This window comes from Pelophylax lessonae (genome assembly GCF_965119305.1).
Source record: "Pelophylax lessonae genome assembly, chromosome: 2".
NCBI lineage: Eukaryota > Metazoa > Chordata > Amphibia > Anura > Ranidae > Pelophylax > Pelophylax lessonae.
Window position 1 is genome coordinate 745,239,773 of NC_138769.1, and position 12,800 is coordinate 745,252,572.

The following is a 12,800-nucleotide window of genomic DNA, read 5'->3' on the forward strand; positions in this document are numbered from 1 at the left end:
TTTTCGATCATTTTGGACTTCATCAATTCAGCTGAGTCACATGGGAAATGAGCCATATGGGTGTCTTATGTGACTGAAAGTCTTAATCACAATTCACTGGAGGATTCACACAGGACACAAGTCATATCCGTGTTCTAAAGGAACAAATGCTTTGGATCTTCAACATTGATCCAGCCTCAGAGGACAACAGGAGAGAAGTAATTTCAGTATTCTGGAAGTGACAATGGCTGTACAGTAAAGTTCAACCCATAAATACATAAGATAAGTAATTTCAGAAGATATTTCTTGTTTGGAAACATTACAATGGAAGCAAAACATGTCACACACCAGGAGGTTTACAATGGAGAGAATTCATATCAATGTTCTGAATGTGACAAAGTTTTTACACAAAAGTCAAAGCTTATCACACACCAAATGATTCACAGTGGAGCGAAGCCATATTATTGTTCAGAATGTGGCAAATCTTTTACAACAAAGGGTAATCTTATCAAACACCAGAGGATTCACACTGGAGAGAAGCCATATCAGTGTTCTGAATGTGGCAAAGCATTTACAACCAAGTATGAACTTATCACACACCAGAGGGTTCACACTGGAGAGAAGCCATATCAGTGTTCTGAATGTGGCAAAGCATTTACAACCAAGCATGAACTTGTCATACACCAGAGGGTTCACAGTGGAGAGAAGCCATATTATTGTTCTGAATGTGGCAAAGCTTTTACAACAAAGGGTCATCTTATCAAACACCAGAGGATTCACACAGGAGAGAAGCCATATCAGTGTTCTGAATGTGGCAAAGTGTTTACAACCAAGCAAGAACTTATCCCACACCAGAGGGTTCATAGTGGAGAGAAGGCATATCATTGCTCTGAATGTGGCAAAGCTTTTACAACAAAGGGTAATCTTATCAAACACCAGAGGATTCACACTGGAGAGAAGCCATATCAGTGTTCTGAATGTAGCAAAGCGTTTACAACCAAGTATAAACTTATCACACACCAGAGGGTTCACACTGGAGAGAAGCCATATCAGTGTTCTGAATGTGGCAAAGCGTTTACAACCAAGTATGAACTTATCAAACACCAGAGGATTCACACTGGAGAGAAGCCATATCAGTGTTCTGAATGTGGCAAAGCGTTTACAACCAAGCATGAACTTATCACACACCAGAGGGTTCACAGTGGAGAGAAGCCATATTATTGTTCTGAATGTGGCAAATCTTTTACAACAAAGAGTTCTCTTATCACACACCAGATGATTCACACTGGAGAGAAGCCATATCAGTGTTCTGAATGTGGCAAAGCGTTTACAACCAAGAAAGAACTTATCACACACCAGAGGGTTCACAGTGGAGAGAAGCCATATCATTGTTCTGAATGTGGCAAAGCTTTTACAACAAAGGGTCATCTTATCACACACCAGACGGTTCACAGTGGAGAGAAGCCATATCAGTGTTCTGAATGTGGCAAAGCTTTTACACTGAAGTCAAACCTTATCACACACAAGAGGATTCACAGTGGGGAGAAGACCTATTAGTGCTCTGAATGTGACAAAGCTAATGCTGGGCTAATATATCACCAGAGGGTTCACAAGCTTTAGTTGCAGAGATTAAACTTTGGGAAAAAGGAGGATATTAAATGACTTGCAAATGCCCCATTAGTTTCACAACCCCAATCTCCTCTAACAATCTAGGGAAGAATTGAAAAGATAAAATGCTACTTTAAAAAAATGCAAACTAACATCTGTGAGCAAACAGGAATGTAATGGATGGATGCACACCTAAAAGGCCTGTGCATATATCACAGGGACATTTTTTCAGATAAGCACCAATGATTGAACTGTTTTCCTCACAATTCTCATCTTCATCTTTTTTTTGACTGAAAATAACAAATCTACAGACATAACAGGTGATAAAACGATGTTGCAGAGGGAACTCCGGCAAAGCTAATGACAGATTGCATTACACATTAAGTTAGCAGACTTCCTGCTGTTGTATGAATTGTGTTCTGATATTTACTGTCCTGCTGTAAAATGTGTAAATGATTGCCCACATCTTTCCTGTAGTAGCCGGGACTACAGACTCATATTAGGAATGTTAGGATTGGTACCTACCCAAGTGGTTCATTTTTTTTGGATTTGGGAGAAACATTTCACATGGTTTCTTAAATTCCATTAATAACACTGCCAAGGGGAGTCTCACTTACTTTACTATCAATAGGAGAGCCAATCCCGGGCCAGTAACGTTTCATGGTTTATCAATGTAATTGCAGAATGTTTAATCCGTATTGGTCCAATGGATTTCTTGTCCCTCCAGATAACATTTGCTTCTTGCATGGAAGGAGCCCCCTAAAATGTCTTCTCTTCAATTCCACCCATAGCTGTACTTTAGGTTATGTTGCCCCTCCCATATCTGTAAGAGCCTCAATTTCTCCCAATACTCCCCTGGCCTTCCAGTGAGAAGAAACATTTTTCTCTGGAGTGGAAATGTTTTATGCAGTGATTCCTTCATAGACGGGATGGGGAATCGAAGTAATCTAAGATAATTAGGATGAACCCGTGTACTGGAGTCATGGATCAGATAACCAATGAGACCATTGATGTTATAGCAGAGCTGACAGCAGAAGTGTCTCCATCACCTAAGGTGGTGTCACAGAACTGCATGGCTGCTGACTATCTCTGGGAAGCTCAAGGTGGAGTCTACAATCTGGTGTCACATAGAGAGTGTTGTACATTTATAATAACTGTATAGCCTCAAACTTCTAGTGGGATTTTTAGATCATTAATTACAACATAATTAAAAGTTACTACAAAAAGCTTTATTAGTACGATGCATGTAAAAGAAACATTCCTGCTCAGATAAGATATCAAAGCGGTTGCAAGTAGTTATATGGATGAATGTAGAGAAATAACCACATTTATCTGTCCTAAGGACTCGTGTGGGAGTCTTTCTCTGTCCGCTTTGGTATTTTATCTGAACACGAATGTTTCTTTTACATGCATTGTACTAATAAAGCCTTTTGTAGTAACTTTTAATTATGTTGTAATTAATGATCTAAAAATCCCCCTAGAGGGTTATTTCTATACAGTTCAGTTACAGGGGATGTGGGCATTGCTATCTATCCCCTCCTAACAGCAATCTGTACCTCACTATACATTTATTTTATATCATGAGGATCTCAGAAGGAGACATCTACACAAGGTAAAGGAGATCCAACTGTCACCTGGATGGGAGGAAGTGGAAGCCAGTTTCTTGGATGGGTTTAGTTGGAACTTGGTTGAGTAATATGGGGGGTTTGCTTCTTAAGCCTTTAGTTACTATTATAGTTTTGATAATAATTTTATACATTACTGTTGTTGTTTCTTGATTTTGCTTTTTTACACACATGGTTAAATTCACATTTAGCTAAAACCCCAAACATTATATATTTTCTGAAATCCGAGACCCCGGAGAATAAAATGGGGGTAGTCGCAATTTTTTATGTCACACAATATTAGCAAAGCTGTTTATCAAATGCATATTTTCTGTAAAAATACAGTAAGGGTGATTTTAGGGCACACAAATAAACTTATGACATCATTTCTTTGGTAAAATATAACAGATGAGGTTGTGTTGAGCAAATAAATATCAGACACGTCAAGCTTTAAAAATTGTGCATACTTGGTGACAAAATTCAGTACCTACAAATGTCCCATAGGTGACGCTATACAAACCTTTACAGGTCATAAGTATAAAAAGTTATCCATGAATGATGTCCCTAGAGTTATTCCTCTCACTCTGGTGTGTGCAGCGATATGTAAGATGTGTCGTGTGATTGTTGTTTTCCTACATAACCGCACCCAATACTGACATTTCTATACTGTATGTATATGGGAACTGGGGGTATAACATTTGTTTTGTGGTTTGTTTGTTTTTTATTTGCAGTGTTTTACTTACATTTTTTAAACTTTAGTTTAGTTGTTCTCCTTCAGGTCCTCTAACCTTGTAGATGGTGACATGGACTTGTTGTGTGGGAATGAGCAGGAGGGGCTCGGGGTTATCTTCTACCCAATGAGCTTGTTATGGATAAAAGATGAAAGTGTCTTCTGGGAATTTACAGGGATTTGGATGTTTAGAGGGTTACATAAGAGGGCGGGGCTGGTATTAATGAGGGGTGTGTCATATGGTAATCAGTTTCTTAGCATAGATGATATAAATGGTATAAATATATCCTTGAAATGTAAACAATCTATCTGTTTTCTTCTGTTGGTAAAGTGTCACATAGATATGATTAATAAAGTTGGATGATATTTTCACCGCACAATACTGTGGTCTGGGTTCTTCTACAACACATCCACCCAAAAATGTAATCTTCCAGTTATAGAAGTCTGGTGGAATGGGTGACAAGCTGATTGTATCTCTTAGGTCTAGGGGCGGATTTCCATTTGGGCACTCTGGCACTGTCTGAGGGCCCGTGGTCAGTAGGGGGGCCCTGAAAGAGGCTCAGTCCACTCCCGGAGGAGACCACAGCTTAATATGCAGAAGAGAGGTTTAAGCCTGGAGGAGGCATGGCATTTTTTCCAGTGGTTTCTGCGGTGCTGGGAGAGGACTCGGGTGCTGGCCGGGCTGAGAGAGCGATGGTGGAGCCATGGGGATGGTAGCAGCGGAAGCCACCCTGGCCACCTCCCCCCTGTGGAATTCAGCAGAGGGATGGGGCTACCGTCCACATCCCCACCATGGGGGACAGCCAGTGCTGAACTTAGAGAGCTGGAGGTGGCAGAATGCACTGCAGAGCGGAGTCATCTCAGAGCTAGCAACCCGCCTTGTGTGCAGCAGGTCAGTGTGTGATCGCCAGCCCAGCAGCTTAGTGTCACTCTGCTTTATTCTATACCAGCAAGGCTGAGTGTTCCTGCCCATTGCCCATCCACCAGGTGCTATTCCCTATCCCATATCTAATAACCCTGATTTCTATATACATAGTGAGTGCTATTCCCTATATACTGTATAAGACTGATATGTGTACACTGAGTGCTGGTACCTACCTGCATATATAACACTGACATCTTTATACGGAATGCTACTCAGTGTACAGATATCAGTGTTATATATAGGGAAGATTTGGTGTGCCTGGCTGTGCAGGGTGGGGGATTCCAGCTACTTGCGGCTCCTATAGGGTTGTGCTACATGGTGATGAATTAAGGACTGGTCAGATTATAAAGGAGCTACTGCCCCCCCCCCCCTAATGTCACCTACCTGGAGCATTTAGCACACTATTCACCTAACGGAGATCACCCTTTCTAGAATGAGATTCCGATGGACTCCTTCCTAAGATTTGGATGATGTGTGAGAGTGTAAAAAATAAAAGATAAAACCATTATTATAGAATCTAATAGTGGTGATCAGAAAAAGAAATGGTGGAGTATGAATATGTATTGATTACAGAACTGTGAATCATAGAACTGATCCAGATCAATACACTCCTCCTCACACTGGGGAACCTCTTATCCTGCAAGTCAGTAAATGGTTCACAGTAATGGACTTGAGATTCGGGGACTATCAAGTATCCATGAGTGATGATAATCAATAAAAGACGGCTTTTATGTGCCCCCTGGGGTTTTCCCAGTTTGTTTGTATGTCCCAGGGGATTATTGGTGCACCGGATGCCTTTCATCATGGAATGGAATGTTATTCTGTTCAGCCAGTTATGTTATTTATGTCCCCCTGATAGACAGCAGAGCCAGATTGGGACCTCACTTTTCTCTGCACTGTATAAGAAATTCAGATTGGTCACCACCCTGCCCCATCCTGTGCCTGTGGAAAGCAGCGGCACCCTGACAGGGAGCTCAGACGATGGAGAAGATGTTGCTAAGATCAGACGTACCCAACCCCAGGTTACTGAGGTGCTAGAAAAGCAGAGTTATGCTCATATGCAGCAGAGTGCCAGTACTAGCGCTGCTCCAGAGGCCTCGTACATCCTGGCCTTTTACACACCAGCACTGCAGTATCCCATGGTGATGTGGAGAGTCCCAGAAGTGCAGTACAAGCTGGTGAGGAGGCCGGCACTAATAGCGGAATGCAAGCGCAGCCACCAAGATTTCAAGCACAGGCCTGTAGAGCCCATTCATTGGTGCTTGTGAACTCTAATTGGCTGCCCCCAGATTCAGCAGCACCAATTACCCTCCCCCTCATTCACAGCCCAGCTCAGGGTTCAGATGGAAACTGCAAACTTAACAACCCCCCTGACATTTTTTTAGCTGTTTTTCACTGAAGACCTCTTTAATTTGATTGTGGACCAAGCTAATCTTTATGCTGACCAGTACATCACCGCCAACCCAAACCCATACCTTGCCAGGCCATTCGAGTGGAAACCTGTCCCGATTTCTGAATTTAAGACTCTTTTGGACCTCACCCTTAATATGGGCATTACAAAAAAAGAATGAATTGCAGTCATATTGGTCCACAGACCCGATTCATCATATCCCCGTGTTCTCTGCTGCAATGGCCAGGCATAGATAGGAGAAAATAATGTGTTTCATGCACTTCAAAGACAATACACATGCAGCAAAAAATAAGATCTTCCATGGACTCAACATTCCTCTCAGCAAATACCTCGGGGTGTATACTTTCCAAAAAGGGGTTATTTAGGGGGTGTTTTACAGACCTGGCATTTAGGAGTCTCCAAAAATGTGATAGGTAGTCAGGAAACCCAATGTGCCTTGAAAACCTGAAGGTGGTCATTGGATTTTGGGGACCTCTATGTGGCTAGACTGCCAAAACCTCTCTCACATGTGGGATCCCCATACTCAGGAGAAGTAGCAGAATGTGTTTTGGGGTGTAATTCCACATATATCCATTGCATGTGTGAGAAATATCTCACTAAAATGACAACTTTGTGTAAAAAAAATAAATAAATTTTTATTTTTCTTTTACCAACAACTTATTGGCAAAAAATGAAATCTTCCATGGATTCCACATGTCTCTCAGCAAATACCTTCCAAAAAGGGGTCCTTTGGGGGGGTGTTTGTACTGTCTTTACATTTTACTGCCTCAAGAAATGTGATAGGCCACCAGAAAGTAAAGCTGCGTAAATTCCAGTATATACATCATCATTTGTAAACAATATAACTTTCACACAAACCAATTAATATACATTTATTGGGATTTTATCTGAATGGAAGACTTTTTGGGCCTAACCCTTAACATAGGCATTGCAAAAAATAATGAATTCCAGTCATATTGGTCCAAAGATCCGATTCATCATATGCCCGTGTTCTCTGCTGCATCCATCGATGACTGATCAGTGCACCAGCTCATTGCCTGTCCCATGTGATCACTGTGACCAATCACAGCAGATCACATGACATTTGTAAACAATGGATGTCTTTCTTTGATGCCATCCATTGTGTACAATTGTGTAGCTAGCTGTAATTGGTCACACTGATCACATGGTACAGACAGGGTCAATCACAGCCCATTTGTACCATGTGATTAAAGTGACCAATCACAGCAAATCACAACAAAACAGACAAAATTAATCAGTTTCATTCAATAAAAATGGTTGATCATATTAATAAAATTTACTGGTATAAACAATCATAATTTGTAAAAAAAAAAAAAAAAAAATCGAGAAAAAAAAGTATTAACAACTGAAAAAATATTATTATTTATTAATATATATATATTTTTTACATAGTGTCACCAGTTAGTGTCCCTGATCACCATCACACCCGTTATATGATAATGGTGTAGAGCACTGATGACAATATGTTAAAAAAAATGTGAAAAATAAAAGTTTTTTTTAATTTTCCCAAAAATTGTGACAAAAAATTATAACTTCAAAAAACTTGCCACGCCTCTTACTAAATACCTTGGACTTTCTACTTTCCAAAAGGGATAATTTGGGGGGGAGGAGGGGTATTTGTACTGTCCTGGCATTTTCAGGCCTGAAGAAATTAGATTGGCCGTCAGTATATGAGGATTGATTGATTTCCAATAGTTACTTATACAGTAGTTTTTAGAATCAATAACTTTCCTACAGACTAAATAATATACACTGATTTGGGTCATTTTCATCAAAAAATTAGCAGAATACATTCTAGCCTAAATTTCTGAAGGAAGATTATTATTTTGCAAAATGTTATAACAGTAACAGAAAAGAAAAACTGTTATTTTTTTTCTAAATTTTCTGTAGTTTTTCATTTATTTAGCAAACAATAAAAGACCCAGTGGTGATTAAATATCATCAAAACAACGCTCTATTTGTGTGGGAAAAATTATAAAAATTTCTAATGGGTACAGTAGACCCATTAGACCACGTGATCGTCATTCAAAGTGTGACAGCTCTGAAAGCTGAAATTTAGCCTGGGCAGGAAGGAGGTAAAAGTTTCCGGTACTGAACTGGTTAAAGTAGCACAGTACTGAATTGCAAAACAAGCCCTGGACATGAAGGGGGTAAAACCTTCCAGAGGTCAAGAAATTAATAAATCTTGCTTTAATTGTACACAGTTTGGTTTTAGTTTCCTGTGATACTTCCTGTAGCTGCAGATCTTCTGAGTTCCACAAGGTGGTGATCTCACTTATACAGAGACAGGAAATCTCTCTGGAAGGCAGGAAGTGAAGTGAGGTACAGACAGGAAGTGATATAAGGTACAGACAGGAAGTAATGTGAGGTACAGACAGGAAGTGAAGTGAGGTACAGACAGGAAGTGAAGTGAGGTACAGACAGGAAGTGAAGTAAGGTGCAGACAGGAAGTGAAGTGAGGTACAGACAGGAAATTATGTAAGGTACAGACAGGAAGTGATGTGAGGTACAGACAGGAAGTGAAGTGAGGTACAGACAGGAAGCTCCATGTGGGAGGAATTATAGAGAAGACATTGCTGGAAGTATCAGCGGAGGAGGTAATGAGATTGTATTTTATCATATCTCCCATCACTCTCCCTTGTAGGACTCCATATTTCTCTGTCCCTCTTTTCGGTCTGATGTACACACAGACATATGAACATACAATATAACGCCACAAAGTCTTCATATCGCTCTCAGATTTCCCTCAGATATCAGATTATTTCATGTACTGAAGTGAAAACACTGATATAAAAGAAAAGTAATGGTGAAATAAAACATAAGTGGGTGTAACTGATCACATTGTCACCAAACGTCACCCCCAAATAAAAGTTTTCCCTGTAAGGGTCCGGTCACACCAGGAACTGCACGTTTCTCATGAATTTCCACATGTGCGTTTACATGCGTTCTCAGTGCATTTTTTAGCATTGGGAAGGACAGGGGATCAAAGGAGACAAACTTGTGTTTTGTTCCCAGAGTCACATTGCGTTGTGTTTACTCCCATGTACATACGTTTATGTACTCACAAAATCAGATACTTAAAGACTCATCCAAATCACATGTCAGTGTTTATCATCCACCTGGATGGAGATCCCTCTTTGGATGGGATGATCCCTCTGCACAGTGCTGGACTGGTGAAGCCTGACAGGGAGAGCAGCAGCTGCTGCCGCTATATCACACAGGCAGGCCGCCGCATGGACTTTATATTTTATTTTTTCATTTTTCAAAACCTTGTGACAAAAATGAGATCTTCAAAATACTCCCCATGCCTCTTATCAAATACTTTGGGGTGTCTACTTTCCAAAAAGGGGGTGATTTGGGGGTGTTTGTTCTATCCTGGCATTTCAGGATCTCCGAAACTGTGATAGGTAGTGAGGAAGAGAAATATGCCCTTTGAAAACCTGAAGGTGGTCATTGGATTTTGGGGACCTGTAAGTGGTTAGGGTGCTGAAAAGTCTCTCACATGTGGGATCCCCATACTCAGGAGAAGTAGCAGAATGTGTTTTGGGGTGTAATGCCACATATATCCATGGCTTGTGTGAGAAATATCTCATTAAAGTGACAACTTTTTGTAAAAAACTATTTTTGTAATTTTCCAAAACCTTTGTCAAAAAATAAAATCTTCCATGCACTCACCGAGCCTCTCAGGACTTACCTCGGGGTGTCTACTTTCCAAAAATTGATCATTTGTTTTTTTTCCTACTGCACTGGCATTTTAGCACCTCAAGAAATCTGATAGAAGGTAAAAGCTGCATAAATCCCAGTATATATCTCATAGTTTGTAGGCGCTATAACTTTCACACAAACCAATCAATATACACTTATTGGGATTTTTTTTTTTTTTACCAAAGACATGTAGCAGAAATTATTTTGGACTTTAATTTATGATGAAATTAGATTTTATTGGATATGTTTTATAACAGAAGGGTAGAACATATTGTTTTATTTTCATTTATAGAATAAAAAATAAAAATACCCAATGGAGATCAAATACCACAAATAAAGCTCTACTTGTGTGAATAAACTTAGAGAAATAGACTTTGACAGGCTGCAGGCAGCGGGGGTGGGCGCTGTACCTGTGCCTACCAGGTGTATTATACCGCCAGCATTGCACACACAGGGGCTGGACCCCCCCATGTACAAGGGACCTAAGAGATACAATCAGCTTGTCACCCATTCCACCAGACTCCTATAACTGGAAGATTACATTTTTGGGTGGATGTGTTGTAGAAGAACCCAGACCACAGTATTGTGAGGTGAAAATAAAATCCAACTTTATTAATCATATATATGTGACACTTTACCAACAGAAGAAAAGAGATAGATTGTTTACATTTCAAGGATATATTTATACCATTTATATCATCTATGCTAAGAAACTGATTATCATATGACACACCCCTCATTAATACCAGCCCCGCCCACTTATGTAACCCTCTAAACATCCAAATCCCTGTAAATTCCCAGAAGACACTTTCATCTTTTATCCATAACAAGCTCATTGGGTACAAGATAACCCCGAGCCCCTCCTGCTCATTCCCAGCCATGCTCACATTTATTTCTAATGCTGCTTTTATGGTCTCCTCAGATACAGATCTGGCAGATGTACATTAGAGTAACCCTTTCACTCTGGCCAATGGAAGGTTTACATCAGCAGCAGCACGGCCTTATAGCAATAGCACCAGGGGAGCTTGTTTACATTTGTTACACCAACTGTGGTTTTTTATGGTGGAAGTGATTCATCTGCATTGAGAATACCCCCCCCCCCCCCCACCAGCCATGTATACTGGGCTCAGCTGTTCCTCCTGGAAACCCAAGACAGGCATTGCGGGTGTCAGCGGTGAGAGCAGAAGGAGATCAGCAAACATCCGATCTCTGATCTCCCCTTCACCGTATGAATGTGGAAGGGGCAAGATTCTGTCATTTCTGGGTTCAGCGCTGTCAGTGCCCGGTTGCTGTGACCAGAGAAGGAGCTGACTAAGTATGATGTGTGCTTGACCATCTTTTTTGGGGTTCAAATGTGAAGTTAGGCGTCTAATATACATTTTATATATCTTTAAAGAGAACCTGTGACCAGCAATAGGATATCATATGGGGGCCATCAACCCCCTGAGTAATAGAAATAAAGTTAAGTAAAAAAAAAAAAAAGTTTCAAATAAACAAAGTAACACACTGTAAATTAAAAAAAAAAAAAAAACACACAAACAAATTAGTAAACCCCCAGTTCCCGCATACATCTGCAAAGGCCAGTGTTGGGTGCGGTTATGTAGGAAAACAACAATCACACGACACATCTTACATATCTTTTTTTTTTTTTTTTTCTTTTTTTTTTCTTTTTTTTTCTTTTTTTTTACATATACATTATATTACAAAGGACAAGGTTGATTCTCTAACAGATCATCATATACTTTAGGCTTTTCTTGTCTCAGAGGACTATTCTACTCCTCTGTAAATTCCAATCTAGACATTTACTATCACTTAACCAATATTATCCCTGGGGCAAGGCAATATCAAGTTAGCAAGTCTCCTTTTTGCTCCTATTCATTTTATCCTTACCTTCCTTCCTTATATTCTTATCTCAATTATTACTTAGGTCCTAAATTCATCTATAGTCCCCTTATCTTCTTCACCACATCTTCCCTTTTCCTCCTTTTCCCCTAAAACCCCCTTCCCCCTTCCCCTCCCACCCCTCTCATTCCTAACACTCCCCATTCTTCCCCTCCAACATACTCCGCTATCGTTCCCCATCAACACAGAAACCAGGGAAAAAAGTAAAGAGAAAAAAAAAAAAAATATTATAGGAACTCCCCCCTTCCCCTCTCCTCCAAGTCTAGCATATAATTTCCTCATTCTGAGGTGGAGACCTTAACATTTGCCTCCCCTCCTCTGAGCTCATAAACAGGTTCCAATTTCTCCATACCATTTTATATTGGTCCTGTTTATATTGTGCCGAAAGCACTAGATCTTCCATTTTATTGATATATTCTAGCTTTCTAACCCAATAAAATACAGCCGGAGCTTGTCTTTTTCTCCAAAATAAAGGTATACATGCTCTTGCAGCGTTCATCATGTGAGGCAAAACTGTTTTTTCATATTTCCCTACTGGCCACTCCGATATATGCAATAGACAAAACGCCGCATCTTCCTCAATTTTATACCCTGTTACTTTATGTACTATTTGTCCTATCTCTATCCAATATTTTTTTATCTCCGGGCAGGTCCAAAATATGTGAAACAATGTACCTTCTCCTTCTTCACACCTCCAGCACCTGTCCGATTCCTGCGAGTACCATTTATGTAACTTGTCTGGTGTATTATACCACCTCGTTAGAATCTTATAATTTATTTCTTGAATTTTAGTACATTTTGTTGGTCTGAATATTGCCCTAAACATTCTCTGTCTTTGTATCTCTGTTATTTCTATGTTTAGTTCTTGTTTCCACTTTTCTAGCCATCCTAATCTTGGTTGATTTACCGGTGTAT

General features: G+C 40.1%; 1 protein-coding gene across 1 annotated transcript in view; it reads left to right on the top strand.

The window, feature by feature from the left end:
* Positions 1–303: 303 nt before the first annotated feature.
* The window catches only part of LOC309548371 (uncharacterized protein), a gene marked incomplete at both ends in the record, with an annotated part of 79,689 nt that continues 67,192 nt past the window's right edge, over positions 304–12,800 (top strand). The window contains one exon of the mRNA XM_082248309.1: positions 304–1,516. Within this exon, the coding sequence (XP_082104435.1) occupies positions 304–1,516 (1,213 nt within the window). The remainder of the gene's footprint in view (positions 1,517–12,800) is intronic.